The sequence below is a fragment of the Hypanus sabinus genome, chromosome 12 (genome assembly GCF_030144855.1).
Source record: "Hypanus sabinus isolate sHypSab1 chromosome 12, sHypSab1.hap1, whole genome shotgun sequence".
NCBI lineage: Eukaryota > Metazoa > Chordata > Chondrichthyes > Myliobatiformes > Dasyatidae > Hypanus > Hypanus sabinus.
In genome coordinates this window covers 83,428,850-83,456,417 of record NC_082717.1, presented here as the reverse complement: position 1 = coordinate 83,456,417, position 27,568 = coordinate 83,428,850, and the positions used below count along the sequence as shown (strand labels likewise).

The window sequence follows — 27,568 nt, the reverse complement described above, 5'->3', positions numbered from 1 at the left end:
CTCGCAACAAAGAAGCATTCCTGCTTTTAACAAAACAAAGACGCCATTTTGATTACGTACACAGTAACAAAGAAAAAAGAAGAAACCCCCTTTACACTCTCTCTCCCCACCAAATAAAAGTCATGTCCTCATGACTTTTAAATAACTCGCCACCTTTCCTGCCAACACACCGTAATACAAGCACAAACAGTGACATCTCCTCCCCACACAGTAAACCTCACGCCCTGTTCCTCAGGCGCTACATAGGCCAACTATCTGGGAGTTCCCTAACCCTTCTGAGACCTCCGTACCCCCTCACCTAAACCCTTCAGGCTCAGACACAACTGGGGATACCTTGGGACCACTTCCAACTCCTCTCTCAACCTCTCACTCATGCCCCCCACTGCACACAGCTAACCCTCCCCACTACACCTGACTCAATGGGAGAAGGGCCAAAGGTCTCTTCCTCAATCGAGGGAAAGTCAGCAAAAGGCAGCATGTACCACACATTCAGCACATTATCCATCGAATCTGTATTCTTCCTCATTTCTGCGATCGGTAGCTGCTGTTTGATCTTCTCCAAATGGAATCACGTGGCCTGCACTGCTCCTGCAGTTTCTTCAGCCTCCTGTTCAGTATTCACGGCACTTCTCTCCAGCTTTTTCTTCCTCATGACTTCTTCCAGATCAACTTTCTCCAGTCTCTCCGTCTTCATTTCAAACTTGATTCTGTAGAGACAGTCACTCACAAGCTGTGACCTTCGCCAGCCCTGGCACATGTCCAGAAAACACTTCAACTCTGTAGTTCTCAGCCGCTCCTGCAACGACCTCACTTCATATTCTCCTGAGGCAAATCCAAATACCAAGAGATCATCCAGATGCACCAAAACTCCAAACGCTTCCACATCCCCTATGGTCTTCCACCTGCCCCACAGGAAGGTTGCAAGGGCTCCAGATATGCCCTGTGGCATCTTTTCGGACCAGAAGACTCCTGGGGAATTTATAATGGCCGTCTTCTCCTTGTCGGCCCCACTCATCGGGATCTGGCAACATCCACTCCTCAGATCCAGCACCTTAAACCACGTCGCACCACTCAGACAGACCATCGCCTCTTCGGCCCTCAGGGCCATATTCTGGTCACTGACAGTGCGCCTCTTCAGCGCAATATAATCCACACACACGCTGCCTATGTCTTCCACGGCTTCAGGGGCCAGTCACCGCAAACTCTCTCTCTCCGAGGTGTCTTCAGCAGTCAACTCCCTTCCCTCGTGGTATTTCGCAGCGTCCGCTAAGAGGGTCTCACCCTCAGATACTTCCCCCGGGCTGTACCACCACTGGCCCTTGTTTGAATTCGGTATCGGCCCAATGCTGCTACACACGTCCGCACAAGCAGCTCGAAACTCTGGGTGCATCGGCAATGCTTCCAAACAGCGCTCACCTGCCTCCTCCGGGCAGGCCCCCAAGCGCACCAGCAAGATATTGGTTCTCTCCAAAACTGAAACACTGCCCGTCTCAACAGTGTCCGGACACATCAGCGTTAACGATTGACGAACCGTAGTCACTTCCACATTTGCCTCTAAGAACTCCATTTTCACTGACCAACAACAGTTGTCTGGATAATCACCGGCACTGGTACCCCAAATCTCCAGTGCCCTCAATGTCATCAAGGGTAAATGCTTCCAATAACGGTTATAAAACAAACTGTACAGCAACTTAACCGGCGCCCCGGTGGTGCTGGAGGATGGCTTTAACTTGACTTCCATCCATCCGTAACAACACCTGTGTGCTTGGTCCCTCTAAGCCTTCAGGAATAGGGTCTGTTCCTTTCGGGAGTTCCTTGGTACATTGCTGGGAACGTGCTCCCCCAGAGACCCCAAGCCGTTCCCCCACTGGGCCTCCTCTAAGTTTCCCGACACCTCTCGGATCAACTGAACAACTGAGGGAGGCGCTGATCCCCCTGACAGATCCCCCTGGCACTGCAAGCAATTTATCTGCCCCTCTAGCCAAAAGGGATACCCTAAAATCTTTACACCATAATCTCCTGCCACGGATATGATAAGCCCCCCAGCTGCGGCATTTGACTTCCAGTCGAACCACACGCATTTTCCCACACTTTCCCAGAACTGGCAGCTGTCACTTCGAGATAATTGCGCCTGACAGTTCTAACAATGTCACCAGCCCACCTCCTCAAACTTTCAACCCGTCCCTGTCGCCTTCCCTCAGCCAAGCACTGCCACTCACCCAATAACTGAGATGTCTGCTCCGCCCACGCCTCTGCCCCTTTAGGGCTGGACATTATTCCAACAACCGGGCGGAACTCACCACTGCTGAAACATCCCAACCTGTCAGTCCTCACTCTCCAAACAGTACAGACAACCCATGGTCCCACCACCATTTCGTCAACGCTAGTTGGAACTCGAACAACGCCCTCTGGGGCACCAACAGCCACCCCACCCAACACACATGCAGAGATAACCAGCAATCGCACACCCACAAAGGCACACCAGCTCCTTGCCCCAGATATAATTTAAAGAGGGTGATCATACAGCTTCCACAGAAATCAACCCCGGACGAGCACCCCACAATGCAACCCCCTGGGTCGCCTCAGGCTCGCTCAGCTCGTTCTTGTCTAGGGGGAGCAGCCTTCGGCCCCGCCAAACTGGGTAATCAGCTGGTGTGGATGCTGTGTGATGTCCCCGCCTCGCCCAAAAACAGACAGTACACCATATGCGATTAAATGAGTACAATTTATAAAGGTTACTATAACTAAGTGATTAATAACGATACAGTATATATGAAGGAAAAAAATAAAGAAAAGGCGCCAAACTTATCAAAGTCCAAACCACTTCATGCACAACCGTTGGAGCTCAGTTACTGAAGTCTTCTGGCCACCATTCGATCCCCTCCGAACTCCTCGACTCGCAGCTTAGGACCATCCGAAGTGGTCAACCAAGCACATCTCACTTCATCTCCTCTCCTCGGAGTACCTCCTGGCCTCGGACCCCCGCTTGGGGTCCGTTCCTCGCCAAGCTTACAGCATCGCGTCCTCTCTCTCTCAACCCCTCGCGCTGATCTCCCCAAAAGCCCGCCAACAATAGCTTACAGACTCAGAAGAAAGAACAACATTAATCCCAATTGGTTTACAAAGGAATACAATTCTCGTTATCAGTAAATTTTAACCCAAACAAGCTCCCAGCACTCTCTCGCAACAAAGAAGCATTCCTGCTTTTAACAAAACAAAGAAGCCATTTTGATTACATACACAGTAACAAAGAAAAAAGAAGAAACCCCCTTTACAGGTAATTGACCTGAGGCCAAGGGCTTGTTAGCACTGAAGTGGTTGACTTCCAAGAATCACAACCACTTAATTTTAGTGCGTTGGTGAACTCCTGCCAGGCGGCAGATTTCTCACTGATTCCCATTACCTTCAGTAATGCTCAGAGCAATTGGTGCTTCTAGTTCAACAAACGTTGTCTAGAGCACCAGGAGGAATCTGCCTGCAGTTAGTGCAGTCTGAAGTAGATGGTGCTTCAGTCTAACGTCCTACCCAAAGGAGCACAGCTTTGACACAACAGCACTCCCCCAGTGCTGAAGTGGTGACATTAGCCTTGGTTTTTGTGTTAGGACCAGGGGAGAGGTGCAGGTGACCCTAATGCAAAGCAGGCAGGTACCGGTTTTATTGCTCAATGTGGCTATTGTGTGTGTGTGTTTTTTTTAAACAAGCTAACTGTCCAAGGATGAGCTGGTGAAACGGCCAATGTTTACATCTCACTGATTAATAACAAAGTGGTACAGCTGGTAGTCATGCTGCCCTGCACTTCCAGAGGCCTGGGCTCGGCCTAAGCCTCTGGTTCTGTCTGTGTGGGGTTTGCACACTCTCACTATGGCTGTGTGGGTTTACCCTAGGTGCCTCAGTTCCCACCCACACCCCAAAGATGTGCAGGTTGGTGGTTTAACAGGCCACTATAAATTGTCCGTAGTGCATGGGTGAGTGCCAGATACTGGGGGAGTCAAAGAGATTGTGGGGAGATTGGGATTGGTGTACATGTATGTTTGATGGTTGTCATGAACTCAAAGATCTCCAACTATTCAGGATACTTTCAAAGACAGGTGTGTAAAAATGGCCCAACGGATCACCGTCACCCCAACCACAAACTGTTTCGGCTGCTACCACCCGGGAAACGGTACCGCAGCATAAAAGTCGGACCAACAGGCTCTGGAACAGCTTTTACCAGGCTATCAGACTGATTAATTCTTGTAGATACAATTGAATTTCTATGTTATATTGACTCCTGTTGTACATACTATTTATCATAAATTACTATAAATTGCACATTTAGTTGGAGACATAATGTAAAGATTGTTACTCATGTATATGAAGGATGTAAGAAATAGTCAATTCAGTTCAACTTCTCAGCAGTCTGTGCTCTGTGCTCTGTTACTCTGTGGACTCGGGACTTCTCTGCAGGGTGACTCCTGGCAGGGTGTGCACACGTTGTACCTGCCGATAAGAGAACTGGACTTAGTCTGCACTAACAGCCTGCAGGTTTCAATTATAGGATATTGGTTTATTATTGTCACATGTACTAACACACAAGAAAAGCTTGCTTTGTGTCCTGGTCAAATCACTGCACGGTGCTTTGAGATAGAACAAGGCAAAACAATGACAATGCAGAATAAAATGTACAAGTTACAGAGGAAATGTAAGCAATAAAAGTGCAAGATCATCCCCGGGTAGATAAGGAGTTAAAGAGGCTGTTTTATTGTTGAGGAGGTATGTTTTTCGGTGAGATTTATGGTTCAGCCAAGACCAGGAAAACCTTCACCAAGTTTGGGGTAATTTGTCTTCTCTCTCCCAGTCTATCACAACTGCATCCCTGCTCTTCTCCCCTAGGGGTTTTCCCTCCCACCCCGCAGTGCCCACCAGCACATCCTTCCATGTAACCCCGACCTCTCCCCTCCATCCCTGGTCCATTCCTGGTCCCCCTCCCATCCAAGTCCTGCCCTTCCTGTCACCCTCTTCTGAAGTTTGCTGGCGGTGGATCTAATTGGGCCATTTTTCTCCCGTGATGTTGACCATTTGGCCCCCGCCTCATTCTTGCTTTGCTGACTTGTACTTGTTCACTTTTCAAGTGCATAAAGAATTTGAGGATGCCTTGCTTCTTGCTGTAAGCCTCCCGTGAGTTTTGCTAAATTTCTCGTTTTGTCATTGCAACAGGGTTCGCAAGATCCTGAACCTGAGGTTGTTTGAAGATGAAAACGGCAAGCATTGGTGTAAAAGTGTGATGGATAAGCAGTATGAGATCCTCTTCGTCAGTCAGTTCACACTCCAGTGCATCCTGAAGGGTAACAAGCCTGACTTCCACTTGGCAATGGGAGCCGAGCAGTCGGAGGCCTTCTACAGTGGTTTTTTGCAGCATGCCCGGAAGGCCTATAGGCCAGAGCTCATTAAAGGTAGGGGGAGCCATTGGGCCAGGCCCACAGGCTGCAGGGGTGTGGGTAAAAGCGTGGGTACATGGTGGCTGGTTAAGGTTGGGCCCTGTTACAAAGGCCTCAGGATGTTCTTCTCATTGAGCGGCTGCCTATTGAGAATGGGCTTTTGCAACCTAGGTCGCCAGGAGTATCTGGAAATTCTCCTGGGATTGACCTGCAATAGAGAGTTTCTCTAGAACGGCCCTGCTGTGTGTCTGTACGTGCCCAACTAGTCCTTAAGCCTTTCAGGCCACTGGCTGCCGTTGGACTATGCTTGTGTGACATCATGCCTCCAATTGTCCTGTGGGATCTCATGATGGGCTGACTGGCAAAGTTCCCAGGCCCAAGACCAACGATCCTGAATGCATGGTGAAATTGCCCAGGTTTGGGATGAAGACTGCCCAAGAACTTCCCAAACTGGGCCTACTCTCTCCATCTCTGTTCAGCCATATTCCCTTCCTCTCTTGGGTTCTTCCTAATCACTCCACCCTCCCCCTTTTCTCTTACCACTCTGCTTCGGGAGTACCAGGAGAGGAGAGGGTTCCCTCTTTAAAACATCCTGTAAGAAAACGTGGGGGGGACTAGGTCAGTCAGCCCCTCAAGTCTACACCACCATTCTTGGGTGATCTCTTCTCTGTGCTCTTCCCCCCAGCTGTCAGTTCCCTGATCATTTGAAAAAATGATTTGTCTCAGTTTTAAACACCTCTGAAGATCTAGTCTGTGCACCTCTTGGGAGCGGAGAGTACCAGAGATCCACCAGCCTCTGTGAGAAGAAGTATCTGTGTACTTTTGTTTTAAATGATAGCTCTCTCACCCATCCCTGCATAATTATCTTGTAGTTATGTCCCTCTAGTGAGAACACCTTGGCTTTCACCCCTTCTTAACCTTAAGATCATGTCTGTTTTGAATTTGATTTCCCCCTCATTTCTTGTGGATAACCACAGGCCAGTACTGAGTTGATCTGAAGCTGTTGGATGGGTAGTGTTCGGACCTGGAACCCATGACCTAAGTAGGTGTGGGGGGCAGCTTTGATGGGTGCTGCAGTCCTTTGGAAGGGAAAGGTTGACAGAGCTCTGAGGAAAGAGTTCAGGAATCCTCCATGCACTTCCTCAGTTCCAAGCATGCCCTTCCTTAATATAGGGAGCAAATCCAGACATTACACATCAGGTTGTGGTACCACCAATGTAGACAGATGTATAGGATGGAAAACGGCCCTTTGGCTTAAGAAGTCCATGATGACTTAAACTAATCTCATTTGCCTGTGTTTCACTATTACCCCTGTAAACCTCTCCTATCCCCATACCTGTCTAAATGCCTTTTAAATGCGGTAAGTGTAACCGCCTCAACCTCCCCTGGTAGTTTGTACCCACCATCCTCTGTGTGGTAAAACTTGCCCCCTTGGTTCTCCATTAAATCACTTCCCCCTCACCTTAAGCCCTCTAGTTTTAAACTCAGCAAACCTGGAAAGAATGTCTATTGACTTGATCTAAGCCCCTCATGATCTTATACACTTCCATAAGGTCATCCCTCGACCTCCATTGGTCCAGGGGAAACTGTCCCAGCCTATTCCAATTTCTCACTGCAACTAAATTCAACCAGTCCCAGGAATATCCTTGTGAAAGCTTTCTGCACCCTCCGGGGTTGAATGACGCACTTCCTGTACTGTGTTGACTATAGCTGCTCGTGATACTCCCAATGCAACTTCACCAATATATCGTGCATCCTGTGACATGGTACCAAGAATTCCCTCTTTCATACCCCTTTGGAATAAAAGTAACATTCTGTTACACCTGCCAATTGCTTGTGTACTGGCTATTTGAGTTTCCTATTGTACAACTCCCAGATCCCTTTTGTACCACAACATTTTGTAGTTAGGCTTGTGCTGCATATATAGTCTGATAGACCGTTTAGATCCAGTTTGGGTCGGCTGTATATTCTGACTGGGGTTTGAATTGGGTATCTGTGTGCTGTGCTCTTTATCCACGTTAGAGAAATGTATCCTGTGTCATTGATTAGGCTTCCATCCTCACGCAGGTTAATTGCATGTTATGAGATTGTTGTTGGGATGGTCAGACATAGAAAGATTAGTTGGTCCTCAGGTTCCGGTTGAGCTTAGATTGACCATGTTTCAAAGATTCTGTTGGCTGATTCTGAGGCTGTCGGATTACTTGAGGCCAGCAGTTCTGGGCTTCTGCGGGCTGTGCCGATCGGGTGTCCTCACTAAGTTGGGCATCGATGTGGTGTTCCCGGAGGAGTTTGGAATCACCAGGTTGTGTAAAGAGGGGTGGTGAGCAACTTTCATTCACTGGTCCATCACACTCATTCTTGTAATCATAGCCATTTCTATACTATGTTGCGCTTGCCAGCTGATTAAGAGTGTCTCTGCATTTACTTAGCTGCTTAAAAATGGTTATTTCTGGCCTATGTGATATTGTTTCACCCTCTTACGTGTGTTGGCTATGTGGTGCGTCTTCCGAGGGGTGGAGTGCATCCAGAGATACCGGCCACGTGACAGACGCACTGCCACCTGGCAGGTCGGAGGACACACCACATGCCAATCTCCCTCCCAACTAATCAATGCACATCTAAATTATTGTCACCTTAATTGGATTATCTCGCCCAGCCCCATGCTATAAAAGGTGAGACATGTGCCTGACTCACTCTCTTTTGCAGACCACCTCATTGAAGGTAAGTGCATTGATTTATGTTTGGGAAGGTCTATCGTTTGTCCTGGTAAGGGAGCCGCAGCTATCCAAAGTTAAGGGGGATAGCTGTCGTAGTGCTTTTCCCTTGTTCTTTGTGTAACCGTACCCTGTCCCCACACCGCTTCCTGTGTATCGTAGTTGCTTTTGTTGACCCGACTTCCCCTTGTAAATAAATTCCTTATTATTAAAACTGTGTGTGTCCAAACCCTGGGATTCTTCTTTCCACAGACAGCCACGAAACAAACACCACAGAACCCATTCAACAAAACATCAAACAGCCAACGCATAAAAAAAAAAGTCACGCAAATGACAAAAAAATGAGTGAAAAGCACCGCAATCTAGGAATGTTCAGTTTAGTTCAGTTCAATTCAGCACTGTGCTCATTGACTACAGGCCTGACCCAGTCAAAATCGCACAAAGTAGCAATAAAAAAAGGAGTTTTTAAAATGCTGAGTGTGGCTTTTCAGTGGAGAGGACGTTTCCAATAGTGGGAGAGTCTAGGGCCAGGGGGGCAGAGCTTCAGAAGAGAAGGGTGTCCTTTTAGAACTGAGGTGAAGAGGAATCTCTTTAGTCAGAGAGTGGTGAATCTGTGGAACTCATTGCCACGGATGGCTGTAGAGGCCAAGTCATCGGTGTGTTTAAATTGGAGATTGATGGTAAGGATGATTAGTAAGTGTCTCACATGTTACGGGGTGAAGGTAGGTAGGTGCCTGAAGTTTAAAGGGATAGTAAATCAGCCATGCGTGATTGGCAAAGCTGACTTGATGGGCCGCATGGTCTAATTCTGTTCCTTTATCATACGGTGTAATGGTCAGTTTGGAAACCCGGTTCAAACCCAGAGAATGACAAGTCCTGACCATGAGGGAGCACAAGCACTTGGCCTTTGAAAACAGAATTCATTGCCGGTTTTAGAGCACCACTGACAGCAGACAGGGAACAAATCGTCCACCTGTGGGTTCAGCCTGCTGGCTTGGGGTCCATGGAAAACTGGAAGGTGCAGCTTTAATCCATCGCATCCTTTTCAGAGTCGGGTTTATCATCACTGACCTATCTCGTGAAAATTGTTGTTTTGTAGCAGTTCAGAGCAAGAGAAATGTTGCAGAATAAATTGACAGTGCAAAACATGAGGTAGTGTTTGTGGGCTCATTAATCAATCAGAAACCTGATGGCTTAGAGGAAGAAGCTGTCCTTAAAGTAGAAGCCAGAGGGTGGTAGTCGAAGGGATTCCTTCGAGCTGGAGGTCTGTGCTTAGTGGTGTTCTGCACGGATCTGTATTGGGTTCTCTACTGTTTGTAATGTAAATAGATGACCTGGATGAAAAGGTATATTGGCAGGTTAGTAAATTTGCAGATGGTACAAAGGTTTGAGGCGTTGCAGATGGGATAGCAGATTGGCAAAGAATACAACGGGATATACAGTTGCAAGAAAAATTTAGTGAACTCTTTGCAATTACCTGGTTTTCTGCATTAATTACTCATAAATGTGGTCTGATCTTCATCTAAGTCACAGTAATAGACAAGCACAATCTAAACACAAAAAATACTGAGTACATCATTTGAACAATCACAGTCTAGGTTCAAAAAGGTATGTGAACCTCTGGGATAATGCCTTCGACAAAAGCAATTTGGAGTCTGGTGTTTCAGTCAATGTGTGAGATTGGAGGTGTGGGTTGTAGAGGTGCCCTGCCTTATTTTAAAAAAAAGGTACACGAAGTCAGGTTACTGATACAGCCTGCTCTTCTCAAGAAAGTTCTGTTTGTGTGCACGATGCCTCGATCAAAACAGCTTTCAGAGAACTTTACAAGAGGAATTGTAGAGATGCATGAAGCTGGAAAAGGCTACAAAAGCATTTCTAAATGTCCACAGTAAGAGAAATTATCAATAAATGGAGGAAAGTCAGTACTGTCTCTCTAGGAGTAGGCGAACTGCAAAGATCACACCAAGAGCACAATGTGCAATGCTGAAGGAGGTGATAAAGAACCCAAGGGTAACAGCAAAAGACCTGCAAAAATCTGTAGAACTTGGTTAAGTCTCTGTTCAGATGTCCACTATAAGAAAAACACTGAACAAGAATGGTGTTCATGGAAGGACACCACGGAGGAAACCACTGCTCTCCAAAAAAAAAACTTGTTGCATGTCTCAAGTTTGCAAAAGACCACCTGGATGTTCTATAACGCTTCTGGGACAATGTTCTGTGGAGAGATGAGACAAAAGTTGAACTTTTTGGCAGAAGTGCACTTTGCTATGTTTGGAGGAAAAAGGGCACTGCACATCGACACCAAAACCTCATCCCAAATGTGAAGCATGGTGGAAGGAGCATCATGGTTTGGGGCTGCTTTGCTGCCTCGGGGCCAGGACATTGAGGGAACAATGAATTCAAAAATGTATCAAGACATTTTGCAGGAGAATATCAGGGTAGCCGTTCATCTCCTGAAGCTTAATAGAATTTGGATGATGCAACAAGATAATGATCCAAAACACGAGTAAATCAACAGCAGAAAGAAAAAAAGTGTGTTTTGGAATGGCCAAGTCAAAGTCCAGACCTTAACCCAAATGAGATGCTGTGGCATGATCTGAAGAGGGATGTCCATGCGAGGTATCCCAGAAATATTGATGAACTGAAACAGTTTTGTGTGGAGGAATGGTCTAAAATTCCTCCTCACCATTGTGCAAGTCTGATCGGCAACTACAGGAAATGTTTGGTGGTGGTTATTGCTGCTAAAAGAGATTCCACCAGTTATTAAGTACAAGGGTTCACATGCTTTTTCCAGCCTGGACTGCAGATGATTAAACAATGAGCTCAATAAAGACATGAAAAGTACAATTGTTTGTGTGTTATTAATTTAGGCAGATTGAGTTTTTCTATTATTGTGACTTAGATGAAGATCAGACCACATTTTATGAGTAGCTAATTAATGCAGGAAACCAGGTAATTGCAAAGGGTTCACAAGCCTTTTCTTGCAGCTGTAAATCAGTTGTGGATGTGGGCAGAGAAATGACAGATGGAGTGTAACCCAGCCAAGTGTGAAGTGTTGCACCTTGGTAGGTCAAATGTAGAGAGACAGGACACTGTTAATGGCAAGACGCTTAACAGTGTTGATGAGCAGAAGGCACTTGGAGTCCCAAGTTCATTATTCACTGAAAGTAGCTATACAGGTTGATAGGATGGCTAAGAAGACATATGGCATGCTTGCCTGTATTAGTGGAGACACTGAGTTTAAAAGCCAGGAAGTTGTATTGCAGCTTTGTAAAATTCTAGTTAGGCTGCATCTAGAGTATTACATACAGTTTTGGTCACCCCATTATTGGAAAGACTCTGAAAACCTGTGCCAACCAACTGGCTGGAGTGTTCAAAGACTCTGCTGCAGCCAGAACTTCCCACCTGCTTCATACCAGTGCCCAAAAAGAGCAGGGTGAGCTGCCTCAATAACTATCACCCAGTGGCACTCACACCTACAGTGATAAAGTGCTTCAAGAATAAACTCCTGCCTATGCAAGACCCTGGACCCACTGCAATACGCCTATTGCTACAATAGGTCTACAGCGGCTGTCCACTCAGTCTTGGATCATAGTAATAGAGTCACTGAGAAGTACAGCACAGGAGCAGGCCCTTTGGCCCATCTAGTCCATGCCAAAAGCATTTAAACTGTCTACTCCCAATAGCCTGCACTGGGACCACAGCCCTACTATACATGTACCTGTCCAAACTTCTCTTAAATGTTGAAATTGAACTCGCTAATACCCACATCAAGCCTCTGTTTATTGACTACAGCTCAGCGTTCACCACAATCAAACCCTCAGTTCTAATCGACAAGCTCCAAACAAAACCTGGGCCTCTGTATGTTCCACTGCAACTAGATCCTTGACTTCCTCACTGGAGTCTGCAGTCTGTGCAGATCAGAAATAACATCTCCTCCTCACTGACAATCAACACTGGCTTACCTCAAGAATATGTGCTTAGCCCAATCTTTTTACTGTATCTACGTCCATGATTGTGTGGCTCGGCCAAAGACACAACTATTGTTGCCAGAATTTCAGATGGTGATGAGGAGGCATACAGCAGCCAGATAGATCAGCTGGTTGAGAGGTGACACTGCAACAACCTTGCACTAAATGTCAGTAAGACCAAGGAACTTGAAGAAGGGGAAATCGAGGGATCAGCAGAGGAATGGGTGAACAGATTCAAGATGGGGCAGCACAGTGGCGTAGAGGTTAATACAATGCTTTACAGTACAGGCAATCCGGGTTCAACTCCTGATGCTGCCTATAAGGAATTTGTATGTTCTCCCTGTGACCACGTGTGTTTCCTGTGCAGTTTCCTTGCACGGTCCCAAGACGAAGCGGTTGGTAGGTGAATTGGTCATTGTGAACCTGTGAACCGGTGGGTTGCTGTGTGGCATGGCTCAAAGGGCTGGAAGGTGCTACTGCATGCTGTATCTCAATCAATTAATCAAAGTTCCTGGGCATCAACATCTCTGAAATTTTATCCCGTGCCCAACCTATTGATGCAAAGACAATGACTATATTTCATTAGGAGTTTGAGGAGATTTGGTATGTCACCAAAGATTTGCAAATTTCTACGGATGTAACTGTGGAGAACATTCCAATTGGGTGCATCACTGACTGGTATGGAGAGGGGGGCCACTACATAGGATTGGGGGGGAAAAGCTGCAGGAAGTTCCAACATGGGCAGAAACCTCCCCAGGATCCAGGCTGTCTTCAAAAGGTGATGCAACAAAAGGGCAGCATCCTTCATTAAGGACCTTCATCATCCAAGATGTGGTCTCTTCGCATTGCTATCATTGAAGAGGACAGGAGCCTGAAGACACACACACCTAATGATTCAGGAATAGCTTCTTCCCTTCTGCCATCAGATTTCTGATTGGACCATGAACACTACCTCACTATCTTTTCTCCTTTATTTTTGTATTGCCTAATTCTTAATAATATATTGCAGTAATTTCTAGTATTTTATTATTATCTTTTGCAATGTACTGCTGCAGAACAAATTTCATGACAGGAGAGATCTGATAGAGGTTTAGAAGATCATGAAAGGCATAGAGAGAGCAGACAGATAGTATCTTTTTCCCAGATTTGAAATGTCTGATAGCAGAGGGCATGCATTTTAGAGGAGAGGGAGTAATTTTAAGTAAGACGTGAGAGGCATGTAAGAGATGTTTAGATAAGCATTTAAATGTGAGGAAAATGGAGGGTATGGAGATTGTGTAGGTATAAGGGATTAGTTTAGTTGGCCAATTGGTTTCTAACTTAATCAGTTTGGTACAACATTGTGGGCCGATTGGCCTCTTCCTTTGCTGTACAGAAAAAAAAAGTTGTTGAGTGTGTGTTTTCAGGCTCCTGTACCTCCTCTATGATGGGGCAACGGAATGAACACATGCTCCTGATGGTGAGGATCTTTAATAGCTTTGTCTTCTTGAGGCACCACCTCTCGAAGATGTCCCTGATGCTCGGGAGGGATTGTGCATCTGGCTCAGATGGCAGAGTCCACGGCCCTCTGCAGCCTCTTGCGATTCTGGGCATTGGAGCCTCCATACCAGGCTGTGATGGAACCAGTCAGAATGCGCTCTGCCATACATCTGTAGACATTTGCTGGAGCTTTTGGTGACACACCAAATCACCTCAAGTTCCTAATGAAGTTGAGCCACCGATGTGCCTTTTCCATGATTACATTAAAATGTTGGGCCCAGCATGGATCCTCCGAGATGTTGCTCACCCTTTTCACCTTTGACCCTCATGCTCTGAGTAAAAACATGACACGTGGTATAGAGACGCATTTTTCAGGGAACTGGTTGTCTCCTACATGTCTCCTTTGTCCCGTACATACAGGGGAGCAAGAGGGCCCCTGTGAGCTCCAGCTTTTGAGCTGAGATTTCACACGCCCCAGAAATCTGCATGAGAATGAAATACCAAATACTGCATTCTGAGCAAATTATCCTGACCTGGGTAAAGTGCTGAACTGGATGTGCACACTCCACTCTGAGTGTATAGTACACCCGGACTGATTTGAAACGGCCACCAAAGGTGCAATGTGGGAGTGAAATCAACAAGCTGATGGCACCTTCTATTTTGTGCAGTGCTTGCGATGGGAATCCTACGCTGTTTCGCTTGGGACCGTCCTCCGGGGAAGGCAAAACACTCGACAAGGGTCCTCACTGAAACCCGACATGGGTCAGTGGCAGGGAACAGAAGTCCCTCAAGGTCAATCTTCAGCAATTTCCACAGACAACAGAATTGACAAAGTTGCAGGGTCCCGTTTTGTTCCTGATGAATGTTGCCAACGGTTTGAATTTGGCGCTGATGTTTTGTGAAGTTATTTGATCGTCCTGGAGACTGCCGCTTCATTGTTCCTGGGCAGCTTGTCTTTTCTGCATAGCCCTTGGTCTCTGTCATCATCTGCACGTTAACTTGTGGTCAGGAAGGCTGTGCTCCTGGGATTTGTTGCCCATTTGAAAAGGCGTGCAAAATAGCTTTCATCCCCGTGGAATCGTCTCTTGTATCGGCCTTCGTGAATAATAAATAATAAGCCTGTGGTGCAGTCCCTCAAGTCCCTAGCACAGTTGAAAATTTGTTACACATTTCTCAATTTGCCCTATTTCTGACAGTTTAGAAGTGCACAGGCTGCGTTCTGACTGTAGTGGAAAAGTGTTTCTTGTAGGTTAATTGAATGGACAGTCAAAAACTGATCTTTTTAGATCATATTTTAAAGATCTTCTTGTTTTATTTTAGGTCTTCAGTTGCAATGTAATCGCACTTTAAAAGTTTGCAGTGTTGCATTTTGTGCTGTGGGACTCATTGTGGCCCCCATCTCATCATAATATGCAGGACACTCCTACCTCTTGATGCAGTGCAGCTGCAGCATATTTTGTAATTTAGATAAGTCCTTTCCACTCAAGATTCCCTCAGTTTGTTACCTGGAACTCTGGGGGTTCTTGAATTCTGATTCGGAGATTGAACATCCTCGACATACTGGTCGTCAGTATTGCAGTCAGATGATGATGGTGGCTGGTTCTTTGCTTGTGAAGATCAGGAGGATAGATTGCCCCTTCTCCATCGCTTTAGGGCTTTTCTTACTGCCTGCGCTGCGGATTTTAATAGTGAGGATTGGTACACGCAGACCGATTCCACTCTTTAGGCCGGGGGATGTTCCACAATGGCACTGCGAGCTACGATGACTGAGTATTGGAGTTCTCCTCTTCCTCCTAGGCAGACTGCCTGGTGAGGCTAACAAGTCCCATCTACCTGGGTTTGGAATCAGAGTTGTCCTTCTCCTAGGCAGACTGCCAACCAAGGCTGATGAGCCCAGCCTGCCCGCCCGCCCAGTTATACTGCTGGGCACTTGGTCGCATCATGACGGAGCAAACTCAGCAAGAACAGGGATGTCTGGCGAAGGTGTTGCTATGGGCACAGCAGTGTAGGAGAGGCCATATGCAAGTGGTCCACACAGTGGTCCTGCGGCAATCACTACACCTGAACGAAGAGGCCTCACCTGAGTAGGACGTCCAGCCCAGGCCTCACCCATCCCTTGCAGTCAAAAGTGTTATTTTGAATTAGTATGCTGTTCAAAATTATTTCTCCTTTTACTCTCAATCCCAACCGTTGACTTGAGGAGAAACCTGACAATAGAAACTTCCCATTTCACTTCATGTTTTTTATTTGCACAACTTGTCGTCTTTCACACATTGGTTGTTTGTTGGTCTTTATTTCTGTTGTAGCGATGCACTACATACAGAGCTAGAAACAACGACACGCAGTCGGTAAGTCATTTTGAGACTAGTTTATTCAAACTTCGCGGCGCTGGCTTTTAATCGCTAGCTCCCACCCTCTCCGGGCGGAAATTACATCAGAAGTGCATTACCAAAGTCTCTCCCCGCGTGCGGGCTATTTGTGAGCTGGTTCACCTGCGCAGAAAGTGGGTCGCCACACTGTATAATGCTATTGTATTTATTTTCCTGTAAATGCCTGCATAAAAATGAATGTCAAGTTTCAAAGCTCAAAGCAAATTTATTTTCAAAGTGTATCCATGTCATCGTATGCAGCCCTGAGATTAATTTTCTTCTGGATATTCACAGAAAATACAAAGAAACACAAGACGGACAAACAACCAATGTGCAAAAGACAGCAAACTGTGCAAATACCAAAGGAAAAAAGGAATAATAATAAATAATAAACTAAGCAATAGATATTGAGAACATGTTAAAGAGTGCTTGAAAATGTGTCCATAGGTTGTGGGAACAGTTCAGGGTTGGGATGAGTGAAGTTATCTCCTCTGGTTCATGAAACTTATGGTTGAGAGGCAAGAACTGTTTCTGATCCTGATGGTGTGGGTCCATAGGCTCCTGTAGCTCCTTTCTAATGACAGCAGTCAGAGGAGAATGGCCTGGGTCTTGGGGATCCCTGATAATGGATGCTGCTTTCCTGTGATGTGCCCAGTGCTGGGGAAGGCCTCACTTGTGTCGGACTGGGCTGTATCTACTATTTTTTTGGCAGGCTTTGCCGTTCAAGGACATTGGTGTTCCCATACCTGGGCCGTGGTGCAACCAGTCACTCTCCATCACACAGATATAATAGTTTGTCAGAGTTTTAGATGTCCTGCTGATTCTTTGCAAACTTCTAAGAAAGTAAAGGCACTGCCATGCTTTCGTTGTGATGGCACTTACATGCTGGGCCCAGGACACATCTTCTGAAATGATAACACCCAGGAATTTAAAGTTGCTGACACTCTCCACCTCTGAAAGGTTGTATTTGGTGTAATATTGTTTATGTTCTTCGATAATAAATTTACTTTGAATTGGAACAGGACTGGCATAAGTGTGGCTGTAGTGATACACACATTGGATACAATAGGGTATTTAAGAGACTCTTAGATTGGTACATGGAGCCATTCGCTAGGGAAATTCTCAGCAGTTTCTGGAGCAGGTGACATGGTCGGCACAACATTGTGGGCTGAAGGGCCTGTAATGTGCTGTGGATTTCTATGTTCATTTCCAAAATAGCATTCTTTTGACAAAACTAATGATATGTAATCTGAACAACATTACAGGGTGACATTTAAAAGTTTTGATTACAGATCAGCAGTTTCAAACAAATAAAGTTGTAACAATATTAAACAAATTTGAGGGTTGTTGTACATTCCCATTCAAGTGCATTGGTAGACAGTAGTATAACATGTCCCTCATACCTGATGTTGTTTCGGATGTTGAGGACTCATTATTGGTTACTACAAGTGATTCAACCTCAAAATGAGTTTAGATTTTAAAACTTAAATTCAGAAGTGGTAGTTTCTGTTGACTTCTACCAACAATAACTTGCATTTATGTTGCACACACACTGTTTTCACAGAACCCCTCCTTGCTTCTCAGAAGCATTGTGAATATGGTTTTAAATTCACTTTTATCAGGATCCAAACATTGCTTGTAAGATCAATGTTGGTATTTGTCCCTGAAATACGAGGTTTGAGGGGTTGGCCAGACTCGCTAAGGGTGGTAGTTCTGATGACAGGTCAGTGACCTGAAACACTCCCCTGTTCTTCTCTCTCCACAGATGCTGCTTGACCAGCTGAGCACCCTTCACTGTTCTTATTTCAAATTTTCAACCTCTGCACTTTTTTTTTGCTTTTTATGGATATACAAGGACTTGAATGAAGCAGATGGGTCTCTATAAAACTCCAATAGTCTTGTGGATGTAATTACTAATGAGTAGCTTTTATTTTAAAATAATCCAGATTATTAAATTCCACAGCTACCAAAGGTTCAAAGTACATTTATTATCAAAGTATGTATACTATGTACAACCTTGAGATTCGTCTCCTTACAGGCAGTCACAAAACAAAGAAACCCAATAGAACCCATCACCAAAGAGGATGGTCAAACACCCAATGTGCAGAGATGACCAAATTGTAAGCAAGTGACACTCAGGACTGAAGTTCAGGAAAGTGAGTTCACAGCCACAAAGCCTGTCATCACTGCATCTGGTCCAGGAGCCTATTGATTGCATTGATCGTTGTCCATGAAAAGTGTGATCAATAGTGTAGCTAGTAGATTTGTTTGCTGCCAGAAAGGCGGTGCTGTGTTTCACCTGCGCCGTCATAAACCAGAAGAATTTGGGAGCTTGGGTCTTGTAATTACATGTCCAGTGTACCAGGACACGTCCCCTAAACAGAATCTGACTCAGAGGCATGTGAGGAAATACTCAGATAGGTGATACAAACCATGGCCTGCGTGGTAGGTATCAGGAGGAGAGGGCTGGAGAGGTTTGGGAAAGGAATCCCAGATCTTGGGATCTGAACAACTGAAGGCATGGACACTAATGTTAGAGCTAAAGGCCAAGAGATTTTAAATGGAGAAGCACAAAGATGAAAAGAGCCCCAGTAAAGAAAGAAGTGTAACGAAACCTCAAGTGTTAAACACAGGGTAGCAGAGAGGCTTAGTAAATGCACTGGCCATCCCACAGCTCCATCCATCCACCCGGGTTCATTCCTGACCTCCTGTGCCGTCTGAGTGGCAGTTGCACCTTCTCCTGTATCCATGTGGTTTCTCTCACACACTGAAGATTAGTTGGTGGCTGTAAACAGCTGCCAGTAGGTGAGTGGTGGTCCGTAGGCCATTGATTACTGTAAGGATGGTCAGCGTGGACTCCAGTCAGCTGAAAGGCTTGTTTCACTGATCTTTGACTGTTTAGAAGGGTTGGACTCAGAATTAATGTTAGAACGCAGGGCTGGTAGGTGAATGCATCTTGGAATGAATTTCAGTACAGGGGGCAGAGCAGTTGATGGTTTATTATCGTCCTGTGAGGAGATGAGACCCAGACAGCTCATTCCAGACACAGAGACATTGAGGCAATACAAAGAAACAGAAGGCAGAATCTTAAACACGAGAAATTCTGCAAGTGCCATCCTCTCAGCCCTCCATTTTATTCTGGTGTCTTCCCCCTCCCCTTCCAGTCCTGAGGAAGGGTCTCGGCCTGAAACGCCGGCTGTTGATCCATTTCCGTGGATGGTGCCCGTTGCAGAATGCGTTGTTACGGTAACGGACGGCGTACGGTGCAGGGAGACGATCAGCTGCAAGGATGATGGTGAGGTCAGCTGAGGGGTAGTCTGCAGGCCATTGATGGGAACACAATGAGGGATCGAGAGTTCACCTTTTGCATACAAGAGGCCCGTTCCTTCACAGTCAGTCAGTCAAAATCCTGAAACAGCTTTGCAGGGCTGAAGGTCTGTAGCGGTTCAAATAGGCAGCTCACTGCCACCTTCTTGAGGGCAGTTGCGGAGGGGCAATTAAATTCTCCCTCAGTCTGAGAAGCCCGCATCTATTGAATGAAAGTTTAAAAGTATTAAAATAAATAGGTGACTGGTTATTTTCTTAATTAAAATAGCTAACAAACTTATGAGGAAAGTTAGGTTTTAAAATAATCAGAGAAGAATAGCAACTGGCCTACCCGGCTGAGGTCCTACAGTTCCCACTGAAGTGCTGAGCGGCTTGTATCCGGGCCCAGGAATCACAGCAAGGCCAGATGTGCACTCCAGTGGGATCAAGCTGACAGATGTGGTCTGAATCTGTCAGTTAATCCTGGTCTTCCATGTTAGGAAGTGAGTGTGTTTGCTGCTGTTCAAACGCCAATGTTTGTTGTCATTACCTAGCAGCTTCCTGCTGTTAACTGTACAGCTGGCCAGCAGACTTGATATTATTACCAATCGTTCATGTTTGGTAATGGTGCTGTTAATAGATAAAACTAACTGTGCAAATGCATTAAGTAGTTGAATTATAGATGATGTTTAATCATTCCCTTTCATCCTAATCCCTCAGTAGTGTAAGTAATGCCTTTACCTTCTGCAGCTCAATTTCTTCTGCTTACTCAAGGCCTGCTGTGAACTTGAGGGCCTCGACACTGGGCAGCTTGTCTTGGCCTGTATACCAGTGTCACTTCTCCCCACTGCAGGCTGGAGAGCAAGGCAGAAAGTAAAGGAAACGAGGCAGGATTATAACCACCAGGAAACTAACCAGCTCTAAATGAGGAGCACGAGAGCCAAGAGCAGGCTGTCGGATGTGTGGAGAGTGAGAGAAAATGGCACTGGTGGATTATGGGGTACTTTTCATTTCTTGGGATGTGGACAAGCGCCAGCATTTATTGTCCATCCTTAATAGCGCTCGAGGATGTGTGTCTTCGACAAAATGATACATCAGGCATTATATTGAGACTCTTTTTGGTGGAAGGTCTGCTTAGCCCAGACTTGCACATCATGTTATGTGCTGAAGATCAAAGAAAAATTCAGAGCAATTCAAACAAATCCATATTTACAATGCTTCCTAATAAATAGACACCCCTTTCACACCTTCCTCCTTTGCACACATACTACAGACACTTAAATACACACAAATAACAAATTTATATCAGCATTGTCTACCCATTGTTCAGAGTTGCATTGTAGATTTAATATTCAATGCAGAAGGCTGGTTACTGACGTTGATATTCGCTGTATATCCTAACCTCAAATACACCCTAATGAGCTGAGTCCACACTGAGCTCCTTTTACCGCAGCACTCCGTCTGGTGAAGGTGTTCCCCCAGTGAGTTTCAGGACTTGGCCCCAGTGATGATGGTGTGATTTGCAGGGGAACCTGCAAGTGGCAGTAATCCTCTTGCACCTGATGCCTTTCTCGTTAATGGTGACAATTTGTGGCTTAGGGAGATGATGTTGGAGCTGACTGGACTGTCCATTTTGTAGACGGAACACGCTCTAGCTGCTGGTGGGGGGAATAAAAGTTCAAGGTAATTGATGGTGCTTCAGTCGAACAGGCCCTGGGTGGTGCTGGGAGTTTATGGGGTCGCACTCGTCCAATGGCGTTAATGTCAGCAACCTTGTCATCATCTGACCTCATCTCCTCGGTCAGAGATGCTGTTCCCACTGAAGGGCGAGTGAACAAACTCCGCTGATTGTTTTTGAAAACAACAGGCCATGGGTACATGGAAATCCAAGAAATGAAGCTGAAATGTTCAGCAGGCCAGGCGGCATCTACAGAGGGAGAAATGGAGTTAGCGTGGCAGATCAATAACCTTTATTAGCTCTCTGGTTTCTTCGCATATCTCAAAGGTGTTGGGGAAGCTAACTGGCCACTTTAAGTTACCCTGCAGTGAAGGTACAGAAGGTGGCAAAACACAGAAAGGGGGCCCACTGAGAGAATGAATGGCAGAGTAAGGAGAGGCGAGATTGGGACTGATAGGATTGCTTTGCTGAGAGCAAGCACAGGCTTAATGAGTCACAGAGCACGACCGTACAGAAACAGGCCCTTTAGCCATCTAACCTGTGCCAAACTATTATTCTGCCTAGTCCCATCGACCTGCACCCTCCATACCTCTCCCATCCTTAAGTGTTGAAATTGAACCCGCATCCACTACTTCTGCTGGCAGCTCGTTCCACACTCTCACCACCCTCCGAACGAAGACGTTCCCCCCCCATGTTTCCCTCAACCATTTCACCTTTCACCCTTCACCCATAACCCATAACCTCTAGTTCTAGTCTCACCCAGCCTCACTAGTAAAAGCTTGCTTGCACTTACCCTATCTATACATAAGAAATAGGAGCAGGAGTGGGTCTATTGAGCCTGCTCCGCCATTCAATGTGATCATGGATGATCTGGCCATGGACTACCTCCCTATACACCTCATAATTTTATTCAGCTCTATCAAATCTCCCCTCATTTTCCTACACAGTGGGGGGGGGGGGGTGTGGAGGGAGTCCTAACCTATTCAACATTTCACTATATCTCATGTTCTGGGTTGACCTGCCTCCCTTTGTGTCAGTATGAGCAAGCATGTCTGGAGTCAGATTGGATAATCTTGTTTGTATCAAACCCTAGAGTTGTTGCTAACAACTGTGAATGTGGAGGATGGTGTCAATGTTCAGTGAACAAGAATAATAAATAAAAGGAAACGGAATATGACAAAAGTTGTGTAATCAGTTTAAATTGGTCTGCTTAATTTTAGATGGAAAGTTTGGAGCCTACATGCAAGTCCACATACAGAATGATGGTCCGGTCACCATTGAACTGGAGTCGCCTACAGGTCCTTCTGACCCAAGGCAGGTAAGAATGGGTGTCTATCCTGTTGCCTGAGTGGTCACGACTAATAGACCTATATTAATACTGGATTGCTGAAACTCAACTTTGTATCAACAGTGCAGCCCGTGATCGTAGAGATAGTGCGATTTCAGGCTAGTATGGCACCCGGTGTTCCCAGGCGGTCTCCCATCCAAGTAATAACCAGACCTGAAGCTGCTTAGCTTCTGCGATCGGATGAGATCAAATCATTGATTGCATGCAATCCAAACAATTTATACAAGTATCCTCAGCTACTCAGAGATTGGTGTTCTGAAACAGATACAAATATGTTCTGCCATGTAGAATTATTAACAAAGATGATTCAATGCAATTCTGTTTCTAATTTCATTTTTTAATGGATCGAGCGTTGTGGAAATGAACAATGCCTATTACATGGGCCTGCTGCAGGCTCCCTGAGGCATTAGTGTGGCAGTTTCTCATTTATCAGATCAGCTCTGCACCATTCACTTCCAATTAGTTCCCTGTCCGGGGGAATTTTAGCCTGCAGGCAGGTGGCTGGGACTTTTACAAAGACGATAGAGGCAAGTTGCCCAAGCTGATTCTGGAAGTTATTCTTAGGCCATTCTCTGAGCACAGCAGAAGGCCAAATTCCTCTCAACCGGGCCCATTCTGTTGCTGAGGAAACCAGACTCGAACCATGATCTGGGATGGTGACGATTATATTTCGCTGTGTTCTGGATTTATCTTTGGCCTCACTATTCAGCTTGCTCCCTGTGATGCCCGTGTTGAAGAAATTAAGATTTAATTGTATTTACAGCAAAGGAGAGAATGATGTTATAATATTGCAGCATAGGCCACAGAAGATTACACAATGTAATTTCCGCTTCTGCTCAGGGGAGCTGTTGTCTTTGTCCCTCCAAAGGGACTTTTTTCCTTCCCTATTAATTCTTCTCAGAGCACATACTGGTTGCCAACAAGGCAACAGCTTGCCTCAGGCAACTGCGAGCACTCAAACAAGACTGGTCTCCCTCTGGGCCCTTATCTTTATTCACCATCTCTCCCCAGTTTTCTCTTGGCATTGTGTTGTCATTCCTCCCCCCCTCTCTAATGTGAACAAAAGACCACTGGGTGGGATCAGCATTCCTCCCCCTTAGAAATACACACAAGCTGCGTGGGAACAGACAGCGGAGGCATCGCCGCTTGACAAACCACCAGTCCTCGCTCACGGTGACCTTGCCGTCGGCTTGCTTCTTGATGTTGGCCATTTGCTGGAGTTGCCTTTTGATAGCTGAACTGACCTGAGTTACAGGCGTGGCTGTCGGCGCCACAGCGTTTAACGGGACATTCTTAGTCTGAGCTGTAGACTGAGAGAGGAATCGAGCACCCTAACACAGCCTACTTCAGCCACCCCGGGGTTCTGTTTTTACAGACATCCTTGTGTCTATTTTATCCACAAAATACACTAAAGTCACTCAGCAACAAATGAGATGCTGGAGGAACTCAGCAGACGAGGCGGCAACTGTCGAGGGAAACTAACAACTGACGTTTCAGGTTGCGACCCTTAATCTGTCCAGGCCTTGACCTGAAATGTTGACCATCCCTTTTCCTCTGCAGATGCTGCCTGACCCGCTGAGTTCCTCCAGCCCCTTGGTCATTGCTCCAGATTCCAGCATCTGCGGTTTCCTGGGGGTTCCACACAAATCTCTCTGTGGTCACAACCTGTCCACAGTAATGTGACGAATGGCATCGAAAGCACTTAAGGCTGATGAGAAAGAACAGTTACTAAAGGCGGGGACAGGGAGAGGAAACTGCTCCTGCTGTTTGTAGAATGGATGTTTGAATATAGTTCAGACGTTTGAATTTAATAATATTTTGGCACCTCTTTGATATGTGGAGGTGTCTCTAGGCTGGGCATTTGTAGTCTGGGAGCAGCCTGTATTCAGAGACAATTGTCAGGACCTGGTATGGAGCTCTCCAGCTCTAGAGAGTAGAGGGTTGTGTCTGCTTTGGAACCCCATTTGTGTCTGCCATCATGTTGCTTCAGATTCTGTTGGTACTGCTTCCACACAGCTTCTTCGTTTACAGCACGTCGTACGGACAGAGAAGATTGATGAGCTTGGAACTGTTCCCATTAAGCCATTTGGACTCGCCTTTTCGGAGATATTCCCAACGTCCTGCACACTGAAGCCTCACTTGCTTTTCTCTCTCTCCCAGTTCTGATGGAGGGTCACAGACCTGAAACACCAGTAGTTCATCTCCCCACAGATGCTGCTAAACGTTTTTACCGTTTTCTGTATTTAGGGAAATGTAAATTGCTTTGTTGACTTTTGCTTTCTGCGAGAGTTGGTGTACCTCTTGGCAAGGGCTTTGAAAACCAGCTTTATTTTTCTGTTTGTAGGAATCTAAACTTCAGTTTCTTACTGTGCTGTCTTACACTTCCCTTCCTCCAGCCAAAACAAAAGAATGCCTTTGAAGTCTCTTTCACGTTGGGGTTTGGAGTTTGTTTGACCTGATGTCAGAATGCCTTTCAGGCAGCGCGAGGAAGTCCTGTCCACCGGGTTGGAAAGCATTCTCTCTCAGGTCCTGCTTGGCAACGGGTTGTGATTATTGTGTGCTTGAGTGGAGTCATTGTGAGGGACTGTCAAAGCTGGGAATGGGAAGTTGTGCAGACCAAATCTGAGTCACAGCATCAGGGCACCATCGGGGTATCAAATCCAGCTCGGCCACAATCAGCAATTGCATCCTTCAGTGAAACGCATGTCCTGCAACGTACTGCATTTCATCTGCAAACTTATGAAAAGAATTCTCAAACATTTACCTCTCAGTTGTTGCAATTTTCTTTCTGTGGACACTTGCTAATTTTAGCTTTTATGAATTGTCCTTGCTTTTACCTCTGGGAAAGTGTGCTCAGAAGGAATACGAGTAAGTGTGCAAGAGTGGAGGTGGAGGATAAATGTGTGGCTGAGGGATTGGAGCAGGGGGCAGGGATTCAGATTTCTGGATCATTGGGGCAGGCATGACCTGTATGAAAAGGACGGGTTTCACTTGAATCCGAAGGGGACCGATATCGTGGGAGGGAGGTTTGCTGAGGCTGCTGGGGAGAGTTGAATCTGGAATTGCTGGGGGTGGGATCCAAACTGAAGAGACGTAGGAAGAAGCGGTTGGCTCACAAATAGAGAAAGCTTGGAGACGAGGTGAGAGGGAGGATAGGCAGGTGATAGAGAAGGGATGCGCTCAGATTGATGGTTTGAGATGTGTTTATTTTAATGCAAGGAATATTGTGAACAAAGCGGATCAGCTTAGAGCGTGGATCAGTACTTGGAGCTATGATGTTGTGACCAGTACAGAGACTTGGACGGCTCAGGGGCAGGAATGGCTACTTAGAGTGCCAGGCTTTAAATGTTTCAGAAAGGACAGGGAGGGAGGCAAAAGATGTGGGGGTGTGGCACTGTTGATCGGAGATAGTGGAACAGCTGCAGAAAAGGAGCAAGTCATGGAGGGATTGTCTATGGAGTCTCTGTGGGTGGAAGTTAGAAACAGGAAGGAGTCAATAACTCTACCGGATGTTTTTTTTATAGACTGCTCAATAGTAACAGGGACATCGAGGAGCTGATAGGGAGACAAATTCTGGAAAGGTGTAAATAATACCAGGATTTTTGTAGGAGATTTTAATTTCCCAAATATTGATTGGCATCTCCCTAGAGCAAGGGGTTTTAATGGGGTGGAGTTTGGTAGGTGTGTTCAGGAAGGTTTCTTGACACGGTATGTAGATAAGCCAAGAAGAGGAGAGGCTGTACTTGATCTGGTATTGGGAAATGAACCTGGTCAGGTGTCAGGTCTCTCAGTGGGAGAGCATTTTGGAGATAGTGATCACAATTCTATCACCCTTACCATAGCAATGGAGGGGGATAGGAGCAGACAAATTAGGAAAATGTTTAATTGGAGTAAGGGGAGATATGAAGCTATCAGGCAGGAACTTAGAACCATAAATTGGGAACAGACGTTCTCAGGGAAATTTACGGCAGAAACGTGGCAAATGTTCAGTGGATATTTGCATAGGGTTCTGTGTAGATGCATTCCAGTGAGGTATGGAAAGGATGGTAGGGTACAGGAACCGTGGTGTACAAAGGCTGTTGTAAACCTAGTCAAGAAGAAAAAAAAAGCTTATGAAAGGTTCAAAAAACTAGGTAATGATAGAGATCTAGAAGACTAGCAGGAAGGAGCTTAAGAATGGAATTAGGAGAGCCAGAAGGGGCCGTGAGAAGGCCTTGGCATGCAGGATTAAGGAAAACCACAAGGTATTCTACAAGTATGTGAAGAGCAAGAGGATAAAATGTGAGAGAATAGGACCAATTAAGTGTGACAGTGGAAAAGTGTGTATGGAACCAGAGGAGATAGCAGAGATACTTAATAAATACTTTGCTTCAGTATTCGCTACGGAAAAGGACCTTAGCGATTGTAGGGATGACTTGCAGCAGGCTGAAAAGCTTGAGCATATAGACATTAAGAAAGAGGATATTCTGGAGCTTTTAGAAAGCATCAAGTTAGATAAGTCTCCAGGACCAGATGAGGTATACCTCAGGCTACTGTGGAAGGCGATGGTGGAGATTGCTAAGCCTCTGGTGATGATTGTTGCATCATCAACGGGGATAGAAGAGGTGATGGAGGGTTGCAGATGTTGTTCCTTTATTCAAGAAAGGGAGTAGAGATAGCCTAGGAAATTATAGACCAATGAGTCTTACTTCAGTGGTTGGCAAGTTGATGGAAAAGACGATGGAAAAGAGAGGCAGGATTTATGAACATTTGGAGAGGCATAATATGATTGGGAATAGTCAGCATGGCTTTATCAAAGGCAGGTCGTGTCTTACGAGCCTGATTGAATTTTTTGAAGACGTGATTAAACACATTAATGAAGGTAGAGCAGTAGATGTAGTGTATATAGATTTCAGCAAGGCATTTGATAAAGGTACCTCATGTAAGGCTTATTGAGAAGTAAGGAGGCATGGGATCCAAGGGGACCTTGCTTTGTGGATCCAGAATTGGCTTGCAAACGGAAGGCAAAGAGTGGTTGTAGGCAGGTCATATTTTACTTGAAGGTCGGTGACCAGTGGTGTGCCTCAGGGATCTGTTCTGGGACCCCTTCTCTTCATGATTTTTATAAATGACCTGGATGAAGAAGTGGAGGGATGGGTTAGTAAATTTGCTGATGACAGAAAGGTTGGGGGTGTTGTGGATAATGTGGAGGGCTGTCAGAGATTACAGCGGGACATTGATAGGATGCAGAACTGGGCTGAGAAATGGCAGATGGAGTTCAAGGCAGATAAGTGTGAGGTGGTTCAT

At 45.8% G+C, this 27,568-nt stretch overlaps 1 protein-coding gene across 2 annotated transcripts in view; it reads left to right on the top strand.

Annotated features, from left to right (window-relative positions):
• The window catches only part of dtd1 (D-aminoacyl-tRNA deacylase 1), a 167,454-nt gene that overhangs the window by 17,046 nt on the left and 122,840 nt on the right, over positions 1–27,568 (top strand). Inside the window, exons 3-4 of one of the 2 annotated variants that reach the window (XM_059986301.1) lie at positions 5,197–5,432; positions 22,155–22,248. In XM_059986301.1, coding sequence (XP_059842284.1) covers positions 5,197–5,432; positions 22,155–22,248 — 330 coding nt within the window. Of the gene's footprint in view, positions 1–5,196; positions 5,433–22,154; positions 22,253–27,568 lie in introns of both variants that reach the window. The other variant, XM_059986302.1, reaches the window with a different exon arrangement.